Here is a 25658-nt window from a genome sequence, read left to right as displayed (position 1 = left end):
ATTAACTGAATAATGTTCCTGATAGACGTTTTCTCCTATCACTATTTATCAAATTATTACCCTTTATTTCATTATCATTCATTTGAAAAGACTGAGAATTTACTTCAAAAAAATAGGTTTTTAATATTCCTATCATTTCTTGTGGCTGAATTGTTAAAATAGTAAAGCAATGATAGTGATTAAATTATACTTTCTCTTCATACTGTTAAGAAAAAGATAGATGTATGGGTGATTCTATCAAGTGTATAAGGCGAATATGTTTTACTTCAACTTAATAATCTCCCCAAAAATTACCTCTACCTTTCATACCCCACATTAACTCACTGTTGATTAAAAAGTCTAATTAAACCTGACAAGTTTGCTTTATAAATAAAATTACTGAAAACGAAAACAGAATAAATTTCAAACTTTAAAATCTGATGCGTTTTCAGAACGTACAAATATTAATTAGCAATTATATTAAACAAATAAATTTCCTTCAGACTTTTATAGTTGAGATTATTTTTCTTTCTATTTTCTTTTAAATATCATTTTAATAAAAATGAAGACTAAAATAAGAAATTAACACATTCAGCTAATATAAGCTGCTTAAATTCAGTTCATTATGAACAGATCTAAAGCGCCGTGACACTCAGGATGCCTACTTCTTTAACTAATAAACTCACTGCATTTGTTTAATTACTACCTTTGACGAAAAGAATTTCTTAAGATTGTACTAGTTATATTATTCTAGATGCTGGTTTCAAAAGCTGCTATAAGCGTTATATGTCATATGCCATTCTTTATTGCAAAATTTATATTTTGTAATGATTGTAATAGGTATTTGAATATTAATTATAGTAATTTAAAATACACTGTTTAAATTACCCGAAAACGTTGATGATAGAATATTGAACATATAAGAAATTAGTGAAATATAATTACTGATTTTATTATAAATTGCGAAATTTTAAGCACGTTACATTTTTTTAATTCTGTTTTGTGAAAGAAGACTTATAATTTAACTTTTGCATACTTGGAATAAGCATTCCATTTACCTTTTAACCGTTATGTGTATCTACAGCAAGATTATGAATATATAAGCTAGAAATCACGCATTTAAAACAAGTCAAAACTGATGGATGATTTGCCGCGAACTTAAAAATTGTGCATGCTTTTCAGTCAACACGTTAGTCAACACGTTTAAATCATGTCTTTTTTTCATGTATTTGGGGAACATCAGAGTAACATGTCAATGCTCGGAGCAAAAACACTGCCTACTAAAGAAACCTCTTCTACTTGATAACAGAAAAAAGCATTTTATATAAAATAAGTCTTAGCAAAGAGGAATTTGATTACTACCTTACTTAAACTGAGCCTTCTGATCAAACACTTTGTGAAGATGATGACGTAGAGTAACAGATTCCTTAAATATCTTGAGAAAAGTTATTTCTCATATTTAAAGCTAAGACGAAGGAAAATATTTTATGCAGAATAGACATCAGAATATTAATATTTCAAACGAATGTGAATGTCTCTGGAATGAAACTTAAAAGCAATCGTTCATTTTCTTAGCGAATAAGAACAGCATGGACCAAAACTATGTTCCCACAGTTTTAGGTATACTGAGAAAATTGAGATCTTTAAGCTGCTTAGTGCATAAGTTAAGTTCCCTTTTAGAATTTAGGGCCACCAGCGTCCGAGCGGTAAAGTCGTTGAACACTGGTAGTTCGGTCCGAGGTTCGAATCCCGCGAACGGGCTGGCTGCATGGTTGTTTTTGTGGTTTTCCCCATATGTAACGTGCATACGAGCCAGTTTCCCTTAGAAATCCTCCCCGAAGGCATCCCTCCCCTTAGGCAGATAGCCCTAGTGTGCTTTGCCATAAGTAATACACCACACCACACCACAGCTTTTAGAATTTAGCCCAAGAAAGTGTTGTAAATGTAAATTAAAAATAGTATTTGTATGAGATTTAAATGTATAGTGAACAAGTGTATTCGCGCAGATGGAAAGTTGAGATGATTTCACATTATTATAAATGTCATCGGAACGTATCGTAAGGGGCAGAATAACAAGCGCTGAAAAGGTTAGATAGTTAGTACATAGATTTACTAATAGTGAGATAAAATCATGCATTGTCAATAATTAAGGAGTTTTCCTTTATTTATATTAGGCACATAATTTTCGTGTGCTTTGCCATATTCAAATAACCAACTTTAAAGTTGACTTTAATGTCATACGTAATTATACATAGTATTAACTAAAAAAACATTTTCGTGAGAAATTTATATAGTATTTTAATGAAGCTATTTGTTCTATTGATCTGAAATTATTCCGTTCAACGAGCTATTCAGTGTCAAGAAATCCTTTCTTTTTGTCCTTTCTTTTATTAAGTTTTTAAATCTGTGCATATAATGCATAAAAATGTTTCGTTTCTGAAAGAATTTGTGTCAAAAACTCTGAACTTTAATTAGTTACTTCTCTCAAATTTTAAATTTTACTAAACTCTTAGTTTTAAAGTTTAAGGAAAGTTTTGCAAATAAAAACTAAACTTTCAAGGTTCTTCTCAAATTATAAAATCTTAAAGATTTTTCTTAGATCTTTTTAAGTATTTCTTGTAAGCCAACATTATCCAAGTATTATCTTTTAGTTAACTCTCTGTTGATTTAAAAGTTCCTAATCTTACAATTATTTCATTTTAATTAATTGACTCACTAATTATGTCCGTTTTATTCTGCTTCTTATTTAAAAATCTAACAAAATAGGATAACTTGTTCCAAACTAATTAAAGAAGTAATAAATAAGAAAATAAATGGTTAACGGTTTTTTTTTTCGTATTTTAAATTAACTAAATTCATGTCTAAAAATACTACGTGAAAGTGGAATTCCAAATTTTCCAAATTTTGACAGAAATATTTTTAGTCTGGAATACGATTTACGAATGAAATACACAATTTCATGTTTTTTCCCAGATGTCACCTCTTTTAGCTTAAACAAATAATGAACGATCTTTAGTTAATTTCTTGCAGTATAACGTATACCATCCATTAATTTTTTGTTGAAAACTGCTGTATAAATAACTAATCATTAACTAACTACTTAATTAGTTGGTCATCAAGATATTTAAAAATAGAAAATTAGATTTATAAAAATTCAAAAATAGAAATTTTTTATCAGTTAAAATTGATCTATGCTTTCTACACCGAAAAGGAAAGTTAAAAATCATTTATTCTGATAAATAAAGTTACAGTTCAGGTACGATGTAAAAAATGATAAATCCATTTTATTAATTAAATTACCAGTTCTGATTTACATTTTTTGAGAAAGTCAATTTTTAATTTAAACTGTCATATTAAGTAATTCTGAAATACATTAAATGATATAGCAATGATATATCTATAGCTCAAGATTTAGAAATACTATTATTATGGTCTTAAATGTTGGTATTAAATTTATGTAAAAGAATATTTCTTATGTGAAATTTTCTTATATAAATGTAATGCTGAATAAAATTGTACTAAGAGTTTAATAAATTTGTTTTATTACAATGAATTTTATCTTAGTAAATTATTATAATATTAACATTTTTTATAGTCAGTTTCCTATACAACAGTAAATTTTTTATTCAATGTTTTCCAAAAAAAATTAAGCTAATTTTTCCATTACAAGTTTAGAACAGTCATAATTTTAGATTCTTGTTTACTATAGTATAGTTTCTAGTCGTCCCAGATAAATCTTAGTTAGCTAATCAATAAAAAAATTATTAACAGTTAAAATTTGAACCGGTAGTATTTTGTGTTGTACCTACATATGGATTTCAATTTTTCGTTACTTTCATACTAAAGCTTTAATTTTCAGTATAATGCAATACAACTCACTTCAATAATATCTTCTGTGCATATATTTACACCTTACATGTGAAATTTTAGTACCATTCACATTTTTTGAGTTAATAAAACAAGTATTATTATTTTCTTTCCTGATAAGTCGAGCTGATAGTTACAGTATCGCATGCGTAAATGTATTTAAATCATTCCATTAATGCATTTCCTAGGCGACCAATCTACCTACCTCATAATCCTTTTTTTTAGTATCTGCTTCATTTTCACGGTGTGTTGACAATAATGGCATCTTTGCTTTACTGAATTATTTCCACTTTTATTGCGAGAACTCCGAAATATATTGTAGCTGATTTCTTTGATCAAGCATTCGGTCAGACATTTCATAATAGTTCTCTGTCACTTTCATTTTGACTGAAATGATAATTTTCTTCTTTTACGCAGTTGTAACTACCATGTTGTCAACGATTTGAAGTGAAGTGTTTATTAAAAAAGCAACGTATCACTAGTAATATTTTTGTCAATGCCGCCTGCTAGTGACAGGAGCGGTAAAATCGCTATACCCTGGTAATTTGGTTCGGGGTTCGAATCTCAGAAAACGGGCTGACTGCATGGGTGTTTTTGCGTTTTTTTCGGTGTGCAACATGAGTACGAGTCAGTTTCCATTAGAAATTCCTCCCCAAAGGCATCCATTCCCTGAGGCAAGTAGCCTTCGAGCGCTTTCCTATAATCTAATAAAATAAAACTAATTTCTGGAAATTTTCCGTTTCTCGAGAATTATAGGAATCTTTGTTTTCGGTCTGATAGAAACTTAAGACACCGGCTGGTCGAAATGTTGAACAGATACGCAGAGATCATCCATATATTGGAAATAAGATATTGAAACAACGCCAGCTGATAAAACCGAAAATGTAGGATGGCGATAGAAAGAAACCACCGTGGATACTTAATTTTCCTTAATAAGCTATAGCAAGTGGTAAAGAATGTCGGAAACAAATGAAAAGTGAAAATATTTATGTTGCATTTTAAACAAGAAACGACACACTGTGATACATAAAATAAAATAAAATTACATTATTTTGTTACACTTTTGGGTGGAAACTCTGAAAGTATAACTAACAAAGATGCATTAATGAGAGACGTATTACTGAGATATTGCTACAAATGATATATAGAAGAGATTTCTGAAGATTTAGCAAATTACAAATGATCATTATATTAACTCTAAATAGTGATTTATTTTCCAATGTAAAACATCCCATATAATCTTTCACAGTCCTTAACATTTTCATTCTTAACTACGTTATTTTACAGACTTAGGTTTGATAGAAATTAAAGTGCTGCACTGCTTATATATAAACTCACAGATGTCTTTTTATGTTTTGCATGCAAACACATATATAAGTCGCTGACAAGATGAAAACTGAAGTTGGCATGGTAACACATAGTCATAACATATTTCAGAAGTAAGTTTATGTGTTAAATTCCATTCACGCGGACGTGCACAGGAAACCGCGCTATTTTTATTGCATATTCTAGAAGAGGTTCTAAATATTAATAAAGCAATTGTCACCATTATCATCGAGAGAGTCGTTTGAATTATAAAAATGTTTCCCTATACTACTCATCAGCACTCAGTTGTTATGATAACTTATTTTTCATTAGTGTAATCATTCGTGTTTAGAAATGGGAGCAGTTCTGATATTAGTGTGAATACACGCTTTTGCCTTCTTGAATGTTTTAGCGAGACTTCCTTAATATCTGTATAGTATTTAGCAATGTCGTAAATGCGAAAGGCTAATTATATGTAGTGGAGTTGCTCATTTATGCGTTTGTAATATAGTCACAGGTATGAATGATACGTACATTATGCAGTCAGTTAATGTACACAGTAAACTGAAAGTAGAAAATCTACGTTTTGCTATTTTACACATTTAAAATTTTTCGATGTCAGGAAATTGAAGAAATCTGCATTGCTTTCACCGGGATTCGAACTCCGAACCTTCCAATAACAAGCTGGACGCGCTATCTAGTTACACTACGAAGGCACGCAGAAAGTTTAATTTTATGTTATTTTATTTAATGATGGATTTATTTAATGTTATTTTGCCAATAGTGTATACTAAACGTTTTCATTACCATGAATTAATTTTTTATTAGACATTGATTTGAAAGTTAGATCTAATGTTGCTTATATTATATTTTTAAAATTTAGTAATTTGTTTTATAAAAATGATTAAAATTTTACGTGATTAAATTAAGTAAAACTTTTTAAGATGTTTAAACAGTTTTAGAGAAGAATATTACGATTAATAATTATATTTTTTGAATTTACGCTGAAAATTTTAAATTTTTGATAAGAATTTTACGTGAATGAAATAACTTTGAGAAATTAGTATATATTATGATAAACAAATAGTGTTTTGAGTTTTACTATTGTAAATTTTCATTCTTTTGATATAAAATAGCGTAATAACGTATAACAATATGAGTAATTCTGGAAACTGAATAACTATTATTAGTATGGAATTATGTTAACTAAACTTAAAATTTACGAATCAGTATATGTTCAGGTAAACTTTGAAGGCTCCCACTTTTATTTTTTTTTTCATATATAATTATTATTTTTGTTTTTTTATAATATAATGGTGTGTAGTTAATTTTTTTAAATCAATGGAAGGTTATAGCGCAGTTCAAAAAGGCCAACTGCTTTTAAACAAGGAATAAAGGCTCTTTATAAGTAACTGTCGCTTGCGTCTCTTTGACCATTGGTGGAAATTCATACACAAATTCGTTAATGTGGATTTACCAAATCGACGGAAATGTTTTTATTAAGATAAAGCTGTGAGGTCTTCCAATTTGTAAAACATAACTAAATTAGAAATGTCGATAAAAATATAAACCATTATTTTAGTAATATTATTTCAAATTATGTTTCGAAAGAAAAATTAATTACATTATAATATTTTAAATTTCTTGTGGTTTTGTAATGTAATTAATAGATATAAAATTTTCATATTTTAAATACATCCATTTAATTATACAAATTTTAGTTTAAGTTTTACAAGCCTTCCCTAAACAGATATAATTATGAATTTTATTTATTTTTATATTATATTCACAAAAATATGTTATCTATATAATTATTATAAGGCTGCGTAGAGTTGTTTGTTATTCGTCTTAAATTTTATGTTTTGTATTTTTTCTTTGCCTCCATTAACTGATACGAAACTTTTATAACCATAAGTTTAATTATACAACACTACAAGCCATTTACCTTTTCTAAGAACCAGAGGTTCTAGATTCTCTTTAATTTAAGAATCACACCGCCATCAGCAAATGTTTAAATAATTATTTTTAATAAAACATTCATGAATATGTAGAAAAAATTTCGGTTTTATATTCACAACAACAAATTTTACGAAAACCTTTCAAGCCAAGAGCTGTAACTTATTAGGATTATGATTATGATCATGATAATCAAGCAAACATTTTAAGAACTGTGAGCTTTTACAGTTATTTCTTGAAAAAAATAGGACAGTCCTTTTTACAAAGAAATGAACTTGAAGGTTTCCAACAGAATTTTCAATTTGCGTTTAATGTGAAATATGATATTTACAATATTTTGTTATTTTTTAGAATGATTTAGATAAAAATTTTTTTTTGGACAATCTAATCCTTTTTAGTGCTTTCTTCTAAAAAAGCTTTTCTGTTGGTAGACCTTTTTCTCTTTGAAAGAGGGAATATGCAAGGTAAAAAGTATATAAATCAGCATTATAATTTAATTTAGTTATAGTCTCTTATTTCCTCACTTTTAATTTGGGTGTTTCCTCTTTCTATTCTAAAAATAATAAAAACATTTTCTGGACTGCGCCATTGCTAAATCAGTCTCTGCGACACAGCTTACGTAAACCTGATGTTGTCGTTAATTGGGAACCTAAACTCTGAGAACTGAAAGCTTCCTAACCCAAACCATAATCTTTATCTTAGCAGAATACCATATTAGATAAATGCGCACATTTGTGAGCATTTATCCAATATGGTATTTAACACTGTTGCACTCTGCTCTCTTCTTATCGCAATAATATCAAAAGTGTAAATAATACTGAATAGGCGCGATTAGAGTGCCAAGTAAATTGTGACCACAAATGTCAATTTAAAGAAAAATGGAATATAGAACGCCTAGACTTCCAAGCTTCCTATTCATTATGGAGTAGCATTCTACACAATCGAAATACTTCCTCTTAAGAATGGATCTTCGTTCTATGCTATCGCCATTAGTAGTTCTAAAATTTGCGTTTATTATCTTTGTATTTATGACTTACACAGTATATAAAACACATATGCTAACACATATTGCTTCTGAAAAATAATGTTACATTTTTTTAAAAATAACATTTTTACGTTTAAAAAAAAAAACAGTTTTTTCTTACATAACATAAATGGGCGTTAGACCAGAAGGGCTTTTAATCTCGAAACGGCACTTATCATGCAAGCACTGTAAACGGCTGGATCACTTTTCAGATTGCTGGCACCAAATATCGTCCTGTATTATATTCAAAGAACCTAAGTAATAAAGAATCTACATGCATGTATGTATGTGAAATAACAACAGTGCCTAGAGTCAGCAAATTTTATATAAAGTAGTCCTCCACCCGAACATGAGCACCTGAAAGTCCGAATTTGGAATTTGTTTTAATGTCTATTTCACATTCTACAAATTTAACGAATTTTTTATTAAAAAACTCAATTATTTCAAAGCAAACAGTGACAACACTGTAAAGAATAAAACATTTTTATTCCACTACGCAAGACTGTCTATTGGAGATTCTAAAGATATGTTGTTTTTAAATATATTTAGCCCAACGTAGCGTAAGCCCAAATGCTTGTTTATATCTTGTATATATAAAACTTGTATATGTCTATAAATGAAAAACGACCGTTTAGGCATAATATAAAATGTGAAACATTTCAGAATTTTATATTTTATATTTTTATACATTTTATTTTAAAAATTTACTAAAAAATTGCTGCCAAAGAAGGAAAGTCACTTTGTTGTACAAATCGAACTTGTGTATCGAAATTATTTAAAATTGTGTTTTAAAACATTTAGAGGGTCAAATAAAGGGTTACCATTTGTTAAATTTTGAAACTTTATTTGTATAGTCATACAAAGAGATGTTTAATGTTAGATTTCTTTTACTTCGTTGGAAGCATATGTTAATGAAAGAAACTGAAATTGAATTTCATATGAGCACGCTTTTTTCTGAACAACCCTTTCAGGAATATTCGTGTTTTAAGATTACCTTCCTAGAATTTTCGAATTTTTTCATATTATATAACACTTTTTACTTTTTAAAATACGTTAAAGTTTTAAAAAATCAGCAAAAATGTTTGAGAATAGAAGTTTTATCAAGACAATTTAAGACTTAATTGTTTAGTGGTTTTATTATGTAAAAAAATAAATCATGCATGACCTGATGGGAAAATACAGCTTGCATATTTAATGTGACATTTGAGACGATAAATATTGCTCTGTTTACACCTTCGTGAATTCAAAGAAATATTGTTTTTATTTATGATTTTATATTCAACAGCGTGATTAAATATTCAATGATTTATTTATATTTAAAATTCGCTTTCTAAGTTACTATTTTGTAATTTTTTCTTGCATTCATAACAGAATTCATTGTCAAATATTTAATCACACTTAAAGGGTTTTGTAAATAATCCAAAGTTTAATATTAATTAATTTTTATAAAGCAGTTTTCATACTCCTTAAGCTGAGTTTCTTGTTTAATCTTTTGGCAGTCAGTTATGGAATACTTAATTAACAAGTCTACATTTTAATGCAAATTTTTAGTCTAGAGTTTATTTGGTGAAAATGATTCTAACATTTGCTTGTCAATGCGATGATAAAACAATTTGGATTTTATTCAATATCAAATGATTGACATGCATTCAGCAAAAACACTATCATAAACATTGTCAGATAATAAACTTTGTTCTAACAACCATGATAGCAGATACTTCTTTTCCTTTAAAATTCGACTTTCACCTTTTATGAAACAAATGTTGACAATGAGACAGAAGGGCAGAATATTAAAGGATAACTGATATTTACTTAATTTCAGAAGGTCTGCTTTACAACGCTACCATTTTTCACTATTTCTGTATTTTTCTAATTTCAGATTCCGAAGTAGAAATAATATTGGAAATGCAGAATGCATTTAATGTTATTTATAAAACAAAACATCATATCTAAATTGCATATTTTAAATTAACTCTCAATAAATATCATGTATTTTAAGAGTGTAAATTTACAGAGATTTTAAGACTATAACACACCTAAGAAATTTCTTTTAAATTTTAAAATAATGGTAAAGAAATGTATCAGATTTCTGATAAATGGTACGGAATAATGGTAAAGAAATGTATCAGATTTCTGATAAATGGTACGAAATAATTTCTTTGACAATTAACTCACATAATCAATGTAACATGAGATACTTTCCTGGAGAATTGTTGAAAAGGTTAATTTAGGTTTATAAGGTATTTCTCCCACTTTTCTAGCGTGCCTTCGTGGTGTAGTGGTTCTGCACGCTGGGCCGGTATGCCAGATTCCATGGTCCGATTCCCGGTATACCAGACGTCCGTGGTTCGATTCCCGGCGAAGGCGTTTGCTAATGTTTCATCTTGCCGGTTTCCAAAAAATACTTAATACCTTGTATGTGAACTTTCTGAGATAAACTTGCTTATATTTAACGTCACGCATGTGAAAATTCACGAAAACTAATCATGGAGCCAGTTCGTTTGACTGGGATCGAACCCAAGCGAAGTCGAATTACCGGTATTCAATGGTCTTAAACACTTGACCACTCGTGAGGTGGTTTTTCAAATGAAAACTGGCTCATATTTGCAGTATGCAATAGGAAAACATTGAAAATATATGCAGTTACTCGGTTCTTCGAAAACCGCTCCCGAAAAGAACTTGAAGATTCCAGCTGTCTTATGCACAAGTCCTTCGACGGATTCATTTTAGCATGAAATATTAGATAATTAATTTCTTTGCAGTTATCTCGCCCACTCTCAGGCTGTGCTTATCAACTGAGATATCTGCAATCTACATATTCTTCTTATATGTTTTACTTAAAATCTATAAAACCTTATGAAGTTTCTGGAACTTTTCTAACATGGGACGTCAGAATATGAGAAGTGTTCTCTCTGGAATTCGAACTGCAGATGCTCTGGCGGTAGCTGAGGGTGCTGTCACTTATACCTTATGTTGCGCTTTGAGAAGACAGAATTCCTTGAATTCTACTTCACATAAAGGATGACTGTGGAGAGCGAAGAATCAGTTTCGAATCCATGCGGTGCCAATTAATTGTCCACCACATTTTAATCAGCAGATAGTTGTAGAAACTTAAGAGTTTTTTTAACTGCAAAGCAAAAAAAAAAAAAAAAAAAAATTCTTTTGTCAGAATCCAATGTCAAACTCGGAATCCTTGAATTCCAGGTGAACGCTCTGCTACTTAAATCCCGGAAACGCACAGGAAGAAAGACAAAATTTCCATTTATTCTTATCTGGAGATTTTTTTATATTTTCATTTTACATTCCATATAGTATAATCGTGCGCTTACTCGTAAAGCTTGCCAGTATCTATGAATTTTGACAAAATGTAATTGTCGTTTAAAGTATTGTTCTAAAATCATGTTCAATATCTTACATTTTCTTAATATATAAATTCACATACCTCCAAAACATTACTGTGAAATAAAGAATTTAATACAATTTTTAACAAAAGTTAGAAATAACAGTTTAAAAAACTATCATTTTCTGTACTACAAATAGCTGTTTAAGCGAAAATCGCTTTCATGCAAGTCAAGAGATCTTGCTGAAGAAAAACTCGAAGATTTGGACCTGTATGTCGACAAAAGAAAGAAACGAAGACAATGGCTTCAGCTTGAAGCAGAGCCGGCGGCTGACCTTGGAACCAGATGGATTACTGCCTTTAAGCAGACAGCAATTGATTTCTCATCTAGAACTCGGAGATGCTTTGTGAAGAATTGGGGAGTAACTAGGAGCTATTGGATGCGATCTATCTTTCGTAAAAGCCGAATATTAGTAAAAAGGAATTCTCAAAGAATATTTTTGCTGTGAATAGCGTTTATTGCGGTAAAAGATCAAGAGAGTTATTTCATAAAATATCAGCTGTTGGACGAGCTGCTTATTTTCTCACCTTTTTTCTTCCGAGAAAACAAGACTTAAGAGACTTGCAGAAAAAAAATGCAAGGAAGGTAGTCAACTGACATTCATTTTTAGACGCTTGACCTAGTTTTGTGAAAATACAGTTGATACATTTTTAACATCCATTAAAAAGCGGTAATGGTAAAATTTTTAATCTGATGTAAAGTCAGTGTAACTAATCACAGCAACCTTCTTTATTTACTGCATCATTATCAAATATTTGTTAATCCGATAATGAAGCTAAATTAGCGTTGATGGTATCATTTCTAGACGTCTTTTGCTGACTGCCCGAATAATAGGCTACTTGACTACTCATTCCGTAGTAATATTTGGCTGCTACGAAATTTACATTTCGAGGCAAGATGATTCGGTTATTGATCGCTCTTCGTAAACACTCATGCGAGCAATCATAGGATTGTTCCGTGTGGACTTGAAGGGGAATTGCGAAGTCAAGTCTCCTCTCAAACTGCATCCTCGAGTTTTCCCATTAAATACGGCAGCATGCTGCAATGAAATCTGAGAACCTCGTCTGACATTCCCAACGGGCATGTTAAACTATCTAGGAAGTTCAGCAAGGCGTATTAAAGACCATGTCCCTCTCACCACAAGGAACTGTCCAGTTGGCCAATTGATCAGTAATTCTGATTGCCTTTTAAGGAGATGCTATTGAGACTGCGATAATGAAATATATGGTAACTCCTACAATAATACCGAGGAAAAAAGAAATTTGTATTATTGATATTATTTAATTGCATGCGGTTTGTTTATTGACTAATATGTTCTCATTAATACTCGAAAATAAATTTAATTTAACGTTTTTATGGTACACTACGGAAAACAAATATACGAAAATAAGACTTTCTTTAGTTTTACACTAGATTATTACGTAAATTTAATATGAACTATTTTAGTAGTTTATAATTTTAAATGTAGGTTGTTTTAATATTTTGTTACTATTTAAGTGCAGACATATTAAATTTAAGAATTTAAGAGTCTTGGAGTAAATTAGAGGCTATCACATAATGCCTTTGCGAAGAAAAATTTAGCTGTTTTATTAAATATAAATATACACTATACGTCTTTCTAAAATCTTCTTCAAAGTTTTGAATGATATATAAAGGTGTCCAACGATAACATCGCGGACGAAAACGTCGCGGAGAAAACAACGCAAGGCGAAAACGTCGTGCTACAAAACATCGTGGGAGAAAACATCGCAGTTTTAAAACATCGTGGTATAAAACATCGTCGTCGAAAATAAAGCGGTTCAAAAACTTCGCAGTTTAAAAACATCGTCGCCGAAAATATCGTGGTAAAAAATAAAGTATCTATAAATCATCGCATGACGATAACATCGCAGACATGCTTTTTTTCAGGTTTTAATAATTATAAATGGATATTCCCATAATGATTTGTGAGCACAAGGTGTAAAGAAGGATAAGTTTTACTTTCACATTTTTTTATAAACTAATAAATTTTTGCTGAAAAAGTAAGAAGGAAACTTAAGCATAGAAAATTAAATGGAACTTATAGATTATACTTTTCATGAAAAATTACCAGTAAAAACATTATAAAAATGATTTATTAATGGCCTTTGTTAGTTAACTTGTCGGTTTAAAATTCTATTAAGTGCTATAAGTTGCATTAATTTTCTGTGCTTAAGTTTCCATTTTATTTTCTCAGCAAAAATGTATTAATTAATAAAAAATATGAAAGTAAAAATTATCCTTCTTTCGCTCTAGCGCTCACGAATCATTATGGGAATATCCATTTACAGTTATTAAAGCATGTCTGCGATGTTATCGTCATGCGATGATTTGTAGATACGAGTACTTTATTTTTTATCACGATATTTTCGACGACGATGTTTTTAAATTGCGAAGTTTTTGAGCCGCTTTATTTTCGACGACGATGTTTTGTACCAAGATGTTTTAGAACTGCGATGTTTTCTCTTTGCGATGTTTTCTCTTTGCGATGTTTTCTCTCACGATGTTTTGTAGCACGATGTTCTCGCCTTGCGTTGTTTTCTCCGCGACGTTTTCGTCTGCAATGTTTTTGCCACGATGCTTTCGGCTGTAACCATATATAAATAATCTAAAATAATAATTTCTATGTTCATATGAAAGCACATAAGTAATTCGTTCCTTCGTTTCTCCTCCAGCCGTAAACTTGGTAAAAGGTAAAAATAACTTTCATAATTTTTACAGCATGTGAATACATTTTTGGTGTCTATAATATATCCTTCGTTAGAATAATTAAACAGAAAGTCATATGAGAAAAATCGATCTCGATGCTTATTGAAAGAATGTTTAATCATATAATCTTTGCACACTAATATATTTTAAGTTTGCTAATTTTAAAGGACTTTGAAAATACTTGTTACTTTTAGCAACTATAAACTGTACATGAAAAATGCTAATTGTTGATAAAGCATAGTTCTGGTTAAAAAGCCCCCAACACTTATATTCATTTAAGTTGGCTTCTGGAGATTTTTTTAAATAGTTATATGGTAAATAGTTAATTATTTTCTATTTTTTGTGAAAAACCATATTGCTCATCATTTTCTATTTTAAGAAAAAATGGATTTTGTCAGTTTGTTACACTTCGAAGTTCGAGAGAGTGAAAATTTTGCATTATAAGTATTAAAAGTCCCTTAGGCTATGGGACATTAGAAACAGGAGGTGCGCTTAAGTCTTCCTAGTAAAAGAATGTGCGTAATGAAAGATAAGGGGAAATTAGAACCGGAATTGTTTAGATACTAGCCTAAGGTCGAAGAAATGACGGGAATTATATTAAGAAAAATACAGCTAGTAAATTTATTGTACGGAAAAAAGACCCGATGCAGAGGCCCCGTACAGATTATTCTGCCGATGTTGTTACCCCACACCCAGGACATATTTTAACAACTCGAGCCGCTCGAAAAATTATATGAGCTAGCGATAAAGTTTGAAAATAGCAGGGTATCAGAAAGTACGTGTGTAAGGTAGAATATGGCCAGTAGGTCAGAAGAATATTTTCATAGACACAGAGCGCAAGGAATCCCATGGTCTGACAACAGCAGACAGTTAGAAACACAAAGAAATTTTCACCCGTGAGGGGCGACTGCCAAGATAAAGCAGAAATGAAGAAACAGGAAGAAGGCAATAAGAATTAAAACTAAAAAAGGAATACTGAAATACAGAGGTGCAATCACTTCGTATGGAGAAAAATCCATTTCCTTGTAGAGTCCTATAGATTCACTTTTCTATGAAAACTGGAATAGTAGTAACTGCATAGGAGAAGGGTTAAAAGTAGCCTTTATTAACTCTTTAAGATTTGCAATGCGTGAACTTGACGCTAACAAACTACGCCTCTTTGAGTTTTGAAAATTAAACAGTATAACTAAATATCCCGTTTATCAACTGCCAATAATCGGGGAAATTATCCGCAAAGTAAAATCCACAAAATACTTGAAGACGTAAGATCTCACCTCGTGATATTTTCACAAATGTGTAAAAAGCGTAGGTCTGTCCAAAACTGCCTTTATTATAAAATCAGCTTTTATGCCTTTCTGAGAATGATGTTTGACTTATGCGGAGTATCTTTCACGTTCCTAAGCGCCATAGACCTTATGCTAAGACCTGTTATCGCAAAATCTACGTTTATTTACTTAGGTCATTTAATTGTAACCAGCAGAATTATAGACGAACATATTCGTTATTCGCACGATGTGTTTTCGCTTCTAAAAGAAGCAGGGTTAAAAATAAATATGTTCAAATGCTAATCTGCGACCAAAGAACTTTGTTCCTTAGGCTATAAAATATCTCAGAAATAAATCGAAACCAAAGATTTTAAAATAATTGCAAGAAACAAATTACCCGCTGCCGAACACAGCAAAGAAGTTAGCCTCCTTTTTGGGCTTCTGTTCCAGTTATAGGTTTTTTTAAAAGGATTTTGCAAATACAACAGGACCGTTTTGAAAGTTGACAAAAAGGCAGGTTTAACTCGCTGCACAGAGTTTGCAAGCACAGAGTCTCGCATTAATTCAAGGGCCAGTATTAAAATTCCCTGCTGGCAATGAGACTCTGGAAATGTCTGCAGCTGCATCGGACTTTGCGACAGGAGGCGTGTTTATGCAAGACGAATAGCCAGTTTCATATTTTAGTAAGTTTGTTTATATAACTAAAAGGAAAACGGGTACAGAATGGGAAACATGGGCAGTTTAGAAATTTCATTTTGAAAATTTTCCTGTAATAACTTACACGGAACTAGAATTTTCGAGTTTATTTTGGGAAATTACCTATAACAATTTATACAGATCGAGATGGTTACATCTCCATGGTTCAACAGTTTTCAGAGAAACACTTATCACCAAGACTCATGAGATGAACTTACGCGGACTTAAGCGGACTTTCCCAACTTAAGCGGAAACTGTATCGAGAATTAAATTACATGACGTGGACAATGAGCTCAGATGAGTTATTTTAACTTCAAAAATTCTAGATTCTGGCCAAAATATTATTTCTAAGTTAGAAACAGATAAAGATTTAAAAAATATTTATGCTTAATTAGAACATCCTGATAACTTTGAACACTAGTATATAATGGCTTTCTGAAGCACTGCTACAAATTATTAAATTATTGTCAATATTTTGTTTCACTCCAAAGAAAGGAAAATAATTAATTCAGACCGGTTATTCCAATAATTTTGAAATTCAGTATTTTGTAGGATTTGCATGATGTGCTAGTTTCAGGCCATTTAGGGATACGACAGAAGGTGCAACAAGTTCGAGAATCTGTCTATTTTCCGCAGGTACAAAAATTTGTTATTCAGTATGTAAAGCAGTCCTGTAACATTTGTCAATTAGCTAACGATATTAATTACAGTCCTTCTGGATATATAAACAGCAATCATTAAGAATTAAAACTTAGGATTGGACTGACTGATTAGGTCCATACACACATAGTGAAAAGAACAAAAATAGATATTTGCTCACAATCGCAGTCATTTTTCAAACTATGTAGAAGTATTTACCTCAGAGCTTCCGCTAAGAATGTGCCAATTCTCTCTTAAATAAAATTATATTATAAGACCGCAGTAACTGTAATATCGGATGATGGGAAACAGTTTGTTAGTCAAATGTTGAAGGTTTATATTCAGGAGCTTTTTAAAAGGTTGTCACACCCTCTGATTGTAAATGTGCTCATCTGTCCATTTCTTCTTTGAACTAGACTTGCATGTAATCAAAGCTTAGGCTCTCCAGCCAACACAAAAGTTTAACGAAATTTTAAATCTTAGCACTTTAGGAACAGTTTGAATTTAAGGGGTCTCACGACCTTTAAATCTTCAAAAATATCGATTTTTTGAAAAACATATATGTTTTAGTTTGAACATTTCTGCGCACTTTAAAAAAAACCGTGTTAAAATATTCCGTGTAGTTTAGGAGATATCATTAAAAACGTAAAGGTCACTGACACGAGAATCCTTCATCACGTATGTAAATAAACATTTAAAGGGACACGTCATTTGCTCACAGCTGTCATAGCCGTTATATAACTGAGTGTTGCTACATTCTAGCCTACAAGTCTTATTTTTATTTCGTCAGCAATCAGTAGCAATGATTCTACTCAACTTAATACTTATTCTGAATGTTTACATCGTGTTTCCGTAAGCTATTACTACGTTGTTTGATTCTGCAAAGTTGTATTGACGTTTGCAGCATTTATTTGGTGTATATTGAATTTTTGATGCGTTAGTCTTTTTTCTGCAATAATAAGTATATTTATATATTATATTTGTGATGGCAAATAATAAAAGAGCTTCTGGGAAGCGAGCCAAAAAACGTCGCTTCCACGGCAACCGCTACACGAATATCAGATCTGAACTTTCTGATAAAAGCTTGGTTTCATCAGGTGATGACAATAATACTCAAATTGAACATGTAGAAAGTGCATCCGAGAAAAAGCTTAACAATGCATTATTTAATGAAAGTGCTACTGACATTATGAATCGTTTTCATGGCTATATAATAATGGATAAAGACATATTGTTTACATTTTTGAAAGAGAATGTAATGTGCAAATTGTGCTGTAATTCTGTCAATATTTCTGAGAGAAAACCCTTTGGATTATTTTCAACAATTACTGTGAAATGTGAAAAGTGTAGTTTTAAAACAGAATTCAATAATTCAAAGTTGATTGGTGAACACAAAAATGTTCCTGAATTAAACAGACGAATTGTTTATGCTATGCGATGCATTGGTCAAGGTCTGGAACCTCTGGAAACATTTTGTGGTGTAATGGATCTGGGTAAACCTGTGACACAGAATGCTTATGACAAAATCTGCAAACATATAAATGCAGCTTCAAAAACTGTCGCCATTCAAAGTATGAAAATTGCTGCAGAAGAAGAGGCATGCAAAACTGCATCAAATTCTGTCACCGTAAGTGGTGATGGAACATGGAAAACGAGAGGACATACTTCACATATTGGAGTATGTTCTGTAATAGGTGCTGAAACAGGGAAAGTTTTAGATGTTGAAGTTCTCTCGTCCACTTGTAAAGGATGTGATCTATGGAAAGCAAAAAAATCTGGGAAAGCTTTCGAAGAGTGGCAAATGAAACATTTGCCAAATTGTCAGAAAAATCATATCGGTTCTTCAGAAAAAATGGAAGTCGATGGTATGATAAAAATTTTTCACAGATCAGAAGCTGAAAGAGGTCTCAAATATATTAATTATATTGGTGATGGTGATTCTAGAACATTCCCTGCTATACGTGACAGCAAACCATATGATGATGAAACTGTTTCAAAACTTGAATGTGTTGGTCACGTACAAAAAAGAATGGGAACTCGACTGAGAAAGCTAAAACAAGACTATAGATGTAAAAAGCTGGAGGACGGTAAACCTTTATCAGGCAAAGGACGACTGACAGACACCATGATAAATAGGCTGACTCAGTATTATGGAAATGCAATTCGCTCAAATGCTTTGTCAGTTGATGAAATGCGTAAGGGTATTTGGGCAGTTTATTTTCATACGAGATCAACTGATGGTGAACCGTTACATACATTTTGTCCTGCTGGTGCAGACTCATGGTGTAAATATCAACAAGCAGTTTCAAATGTCTCAGTGGGTAAATTTCATCATAAAGTGACTTTGCCATCTTCAGTCATGGATGTTATAAAACCTGTTTTTAAAGCTTTATCAAGTCCAGATCTTTTGAAACTATGCCTTGGTAGCTTCACTCAGAATCCGAATGAATCTTTTAATTCCCTCATATGGCAGATGTGTCCGAAAACTTCTGGATCTGGGAAACGAATTGCAGAAATTGCTGTATATGAAGCAGCAATTTTATTTAACATGGGCAAAAAGGGTAGGCTATCTGTCATGAGGCAAATGGGTATCCATCCAGGTATAAATGCAATAAAATCTCAACTTCGCAGTGATATGAAACGTGTAAATACTGCTAAGAAGAGAGCAATGCAAAACACTATAGAAGCACGAAAAGCAAGGAAAAGATCCAAAACAAGTTTAGAACATCAGCAAACTGATCAAGAAGGAATAATGTATGAACCTGGAGGTTTTTAATTTGTGTATATAAATATTATGAATAGTAATAGTATTTTGTGATAAGTTATGTGTGTCGACAAAAATTTAAACATCTTGTTCAAGAAACTGATCATTAATATATTTTTATTCTCAGAAATATTTATAGTTTTATAACACAGTTTGCACATTGCATTCTCTTTCATGTATATGAAAAATATATCTTTATCTGCAATAATGTATCCTGGATAACGGTTGACTGTGTCATCACTTTCATTAAACAATGCATTGTTAATTGTTTTTCAGATGCAGTTTCCTTATTATAAATATATATTCTGTCATTAACTTTATTCAAAACACAAACAAAAAGCACAAAATACAAATTAGGTACCAAATAGTACGAGTTAAGACTCGTTAAGTCACAATGTTACTCATTTTTATAGCGATGCAAACTTTACAGGTCTTTATCTCAAAACGTATTTTTTTAATGCGTCGCGCATGATATTTCAAAAACTTTTTAATGTATCTTTCTGAAATTTGTACCATAGTATTATCATGTTACACTAAATTAATTAAACTAAAATTTTGGTATTTTAATGAAATGTTTCAATTTTATAAGGTATGTAAAAATCAAAATATAGCAAAAAAATTATATTTAATATATATATCATAAAAAAATTTAAAATGCATGAATTGTGTAATATTTTTAGTTCAGTTATATTCTCAAACATTCTTCTGCATAAAAAAAAGAAAAATTAAACATTTTGGTACAAAACATTTCTTGTACATGTGCGCGCAGTGTGCGTACAGATTAATTAGATGTGAAAAATGTCTTATAATTTAACATTTGTTTTTACAATTTTTATTATAATTTTCAAATTTCAAGTGCATCTAATTAAAGAATAGACATTAAATTAATAATGAACAAAATATTGAGTATTTTTGATAAGAATTAAAAAAGTTGCACAAGATTGAAAAAAGGTAAAAAAATTCATCTTTCGACTCATTCAAGGGTCGTGTGACCCCTTAAAGTTTTCTTTGAGGTCTAGTGTATCTAAGTTATTAACATGTAAGATTTCAGTCAGGTGATGGCGTTCAGTTTCTTCATACAAATATATTCGCCGTTACATTACAGTACATAGCTGGAGAGCAAGAAGGAAACAAAATTATACAAAAAATGCTAAGTGTATGAAAGATTTTGATGCAGTAGAAATAGAAAGTGAATATTTTAAATGTTTTAAAAAAGTGTGCTAAAGTATCTTTCCTTACAGATGCATAGATGGAAACAAGACTATAATAGAAAGGAATAAAGAACTGTTTACTGTCTTTAAGCATTTGTCCTGCGGTAAACAACGTCTGTAAAACTGAATTTTAGCTTTTACAAGTTCCTTACTTGTAAAAATTTGTCTTCTCTTTATATTTCGAATTTATAATTTTATGTAGGTCGTTGAAGACCTTTCTAGTTGTAAATTAAGTTCTGGTGGTGATTATTATAAAGTTCTAGTGTAAAAACTAACCAGTTAACAGCAATTAGATCATTACTATTACTTCTGCTTTCTGTTTCCCAGGTTTGTGGATTGTAATACAAAGCGTGTTTTACTTCTCGGGTCCACGTTACTAGGTTACTGTTATTTTTGATACGATTACAATTCTTCGGTTTCGCATTATAGTTGCCTACATTTAAATTGTTGAGGCGATGAGACGTTTTGAACCAACTTGTGTTACTAATGCTCACTTGTCTGACCTATATCAGTCCAAGTCCACGAAACTCCTCTTGGCAATGAGCGCAAGTTTACGCCTGTCGTTGGCAACAACCTTGAGCTCCTCAAAAGTGACAGTGCGATTTAGCTCAGTTCAGCGCCCAAATTTGATGGAGAGCAACCCCGGGGCGCGGGTTGGAGGGTATCCTACCCCTCTTAACACCAACCTACCTAAAGTGCCTCCATGCCGCATGTACAATATACATTTACAAACATTCATGCCTTCTCCGGGATTTGAATCCGGGACCTTCCACACGACAGTCAGCGACGCTAACCACTATGCCGGTTGGGCGGCATCAGTTGTTTAACCTTTGGTTACTAAGTTTTAAATTTGAAATTTACTGTTACTTCCTTTTCCTGTGGGCTATAGGAGCCAATTTCGAACGTATTATGGCCATTTAGTCACTTATTTTAAATGAAAGGAACAGAAAAACAAATCGAAAAGGGTCTTGCACTTCCTAATCCATATTAAAGAGAAAATTTTAAATCTCCATAGTTTACTGAAATTTGAGACACATTTAAAGTAGTGAAAGTGCGGGACATACTATGTCCCAGCTTCCTGGGAAAGGTTAAGCTTCTCGGAATATGTTATATGTTCAAGAAGAGTATTGTGTAAAAGCCATATAATATGAGGAGGCATGCTTTTTCTCTATGTTACAATACTATCTGGTAAATTAAAAGCGTTGATAAATAATTTTAAGAGAACATAGAATTTTAATCTTCCGCTTTATTTGACTTCTGGGTACAAGCACAGTTATAACGGTTGCTTGCACATGAGAGCCAAAAATGTGATATGGTCATCACATGTCTTCCTTGGACGGCCTGTTAAATTATAGACATTTTTTGCTGCATTTCATTTAAACTTATTTCCTAGAATTTCATTAGACATATATTTTTCATTCGATTAATTCAGTTCTCACTTCGCGGCACAGCAAAAATACATAAAGACTCAAAACATCTTTATTGAACATTTTAAAATAAAGAGACATAAAACACTAAATGCAATTATAGCAAATAAGAAACAATTTTTACGATTAGAGTTAATACACAAAAAAAAGCATTTCGCCCAGCGCGGAAGAAGATAGAATTTTCGGTGCACAAAACTTAAAGTTTACAGTCTCACTCCGTAAAAAGACAACGGAGGTGCAGAAACTGACTTAATTCACTATTTTACTGAGTTTCGAATGTAAAAAATGGCGGTTCGTTAGGCTTAACTCGCTATTTTTAAATTGTTGATAATTCTATAACTATTGCATGCTGATTAACCAAAGGCATAAAACCCTTAACGAAACATAAAAACATATAATTCAATGACATTTAAAGAAAAATATGCACAATTTACCAGCATATAAGAATAAAAATACTGAGCTCACAGAGCCATGTAACAGAGTGGAAAAAACATTAAGAACAGAAATATTAACTGTAACAGAGTAGAAAAAACATTTATAAATATATATATATATATATATATATATATATATATATATATATATATATATATAAATGTTTGGTGCACCCGATTGCAACGAAAAGGGATGGTACACAACTTCATTATATAGCAGTCCCATACAAAATGTTAACGTTCTGAGGCTACTTGTTTTTGAGTTATGCGAAATACATACTTACGTACGTATGCACGGACGTCATGAAAAAATCTCTTCTGAATCCACTTAAATCCATTTTACAAACCATTTTGGCAAAAACATTGTTGAAATGTTTTCGAGAGCGGTCGAAATGGATATTTTTATTGAGATATGACAGCTGAAATTTTTCGTCGCTTTAATACTTCGTTTAGTTTGTACAAAGAAGTAAAAAATGTGTGTTATTACTGAGCATTCTTCATCAAACTGTTCGCAATACAACTAATGCCAAGATTTTGCCTCAAAACTTGACATTTTTAACTCTTCAAATTATAATGTTAACATTCTGAACCAAATAGCTAAAAATTCCTCATTAAAAGCAAAAAGTTGGATATATTTAATACATGTGTTGCATAGTATTTTATGCAGATCTTACTTCAATCAGTGCTTAGATTACATACAAAAAAGTCGCGAAACGTGTAACTGCAAGAACAGAACTTTTTCTTCAATTTTATCGAAGAAAACTTTGACGAAATTATATGATTATCAAATGTATTTCATGCTCCATTCCACTGGCTTCTGCTCAAGAATCAAAATTAAATTCATGTAGAATGTCAGCTGGAATTAGCAGTAAAAAGAGAACTGCATGACAAAAAGTTCAAGAGATCAGTTTGGACAAAAGCAGTAAAAACATTATTTCCGTTAGTTGCAATATGTAAAAACGAAAATATCGCTTATCAGAATTTAATGAATGGGAAACGGAATGTTGAATATATCTTTTCTCTTAGAAGCAACAACGTATCATTTATTTTTACTTCATTCGAATAGTGTAATTTATTAATAATTTTTAACTCACATTAGTTACTCGTAATTTTGATTCATATACTTGAAATCAGGTTAAATTAATAAAGCAGACATTATTTAATTGAAATGACTTTAGGGAATTCGCTACATAAGTACATAAAAATACTGTATACAAATATATTATATTTAATGTTTGTTGGTGAAAATATATAACTTTAAATTCTTGAAATTTTATTTATGAAAAATATATTAAATATATTCTATAAATCATTTTAATTCAGCCCGTCAAAATGATGGTTTTAAACATATTAGTAAAAGAAGTTGTCCAATATTTTTAGTGCTAAAACACATTTCATAGAATAATAAACAAGTATAATAAAAGTAAGTATAACATTAAGTACAATATTTTCTGAGTTCTTCCAAGTACATTCATGTTTATATTTGTAGTTGTCAAAAAGCAAATTTTGGCAAAAACATTCATGTTTTCATTATTCCCAGCTGAAAAATGATATTTATATATTAAATGTAAATTCCTTTATAAAATCATGAGGTAGCATTTTCATTTCATAGGAGTAAATATTTAATTTCTCGTGTGTTTTACTTACTCGATATGAGAAAATAACGTTCTGAAGAATCTTATTTTTTATTAGATACAGAATTTATTTATTGAGCACTGAAAATTCCTCGATAGTTTTAGTGATTAAGTAAATTATTTCATCTTTTCCTCAATACATTTGTGTTGTGAGTAAATATGTGCATATACAAATCAAGAGGAAATAATATAAAAGAAAGGAACCAAATTGAATTTTTTAAAACGAATGGAAAAGTCTTCTTTAGCATATTTCTCTATTCATAATACTTTTTGAGCATATACCAAGGTTTTCCGTAGATACTTTTAAAATTATTTCTGCATGTCCTTTTTATATCCGAAATAATTAATTTATAACGAACGCATTTGAATTTCAAAGATGTTATCTTTTCAATGCATCTATTTGCGTTAAAACTACGTTTTCTTTTTTATGTATGTAATTATCAATATTAATACTTTCAACAAACGACCACACAGTCAACGAAATCAAAGTTTAGTGCGCCTCCAAATGTTTTCATTTCAAAATGATTTTTTAATAACAATGAATAAACAATAATTATAAAGTGATCATCAATCAGAGAAAGAATTAAAAGAAATACATTTATAAAGAAATAATTGTACATTCCTTGGAAGTTGCAGTTTCTCAGAATTTTTCCTATTACAATTAGTATTAATAATTTTGCTTCTGTGTTCAAGAGGATTGTGACAGATGCTCATAAGAAACTTTTGTTTGAAACGAAAAGGGGAAAAACGTAGTTACCTAAAAAATAACATCTGTTGGAAGACACATTATTTGACGTTTACTTACATTCTTAGAAGCGTGGGGGAAATACCTGCTTTGATATTGGCAGAAAAGCCTGCATAGACCCCATTTTGGCTAGTTTTTTAATTGGGTAGAAAGTTTGACATCGTAGAGTTTGTTGTTAAGAGGGAACAAAAGAGTGACAGAATGAAATCTGTCAAATAAAGGGACTGCGGCACGACAAGCATTCAGCTAATTAATAAAAGAAAAGTGTAAACTCCTTTTCTAAAAGTATGACATTGAATTCAAGGGTTTTTTCTAACTTTATTTAACCGTTTCCTTTTTAGGGGTTTTTATTTCCTACACTTCTTCGACAAAGGCCACGTTAATAGCATCTAACGATCAAATACAAATGTAGATATTTTCACGCACGTAACAAGATTTTTTTTTGGGGGGGAATTTAGTGGAAAGAAAATTATTATGCTCAAAACAGAAACTTCTATTAATTTCTAAAAAAGGAACATAATAATTGAATTCGGAAACTTATAGTATATCATCATACTGTAAGACATTGGAACAAGGCGTAAAAA

General features: G+C 30.9%; 1 protein-coding gene across 1 annotated transcript; it reads left to right on the top strand.

The window, feature by feature from the left end:
* The first annotated feature begins 18117 nt into the window (after positions 1-18117).
* LOC146994931 (uncharacterized) lies at positions 18118-21102 on the top strand. Its single transcript, XM_085825097.1, has 2 exons — positions 18118-19224; positions 21037-21102. The coding sequence occupies exons 1-2, from the start codon at positions 18118-18120 to the stop codon at positions 21100-21102; spliced, it is 1173 nt and encodes a 390-aa protein (XP_085681223.1).
* Positions 21103-25658: the final 4556 nt, after the last annotated feature.

Source organism: Stegodyphus dumicola, chromosome 10 (assembly GCF_044657685.1).
Source record: "Stegodyphus dumicola isolate Sdum_Otavi_A_Nest chromosome 10, ASM4465768v1".
In the NCBI taxonomy this organism is placed as follows: domain Eukaryota; kingdom Metazoa; phylum Arthropoda; class Arachnida; order Araneae; family Eresidae; genus Stegodyphus; species Stegodyphus dumicola.
Note: the sequence above shows the minus strand (reverse complement) of the source record. Positions and strands in the feature narration are given on the sequence as shown.

What these genes read in the sequence shown, in the direction of transcription:
- LOC146994931 (XM_085825097.1), top strand. Translation starts at nt 18,118, where the DNA reads ATGTGCAAATTGTGCTGTAATTCTGTCAATATTTCTGAGAGAAAACCC. An exon ending in TGCCATCTTCAGTCATGGAT is followed by an intron (nt 19,225 to 21,036) that starts GTTATAAAACCT and finishes AATTTTATGTAG; the next exon opens with GTCGTTGAAGACCTTTCTAG.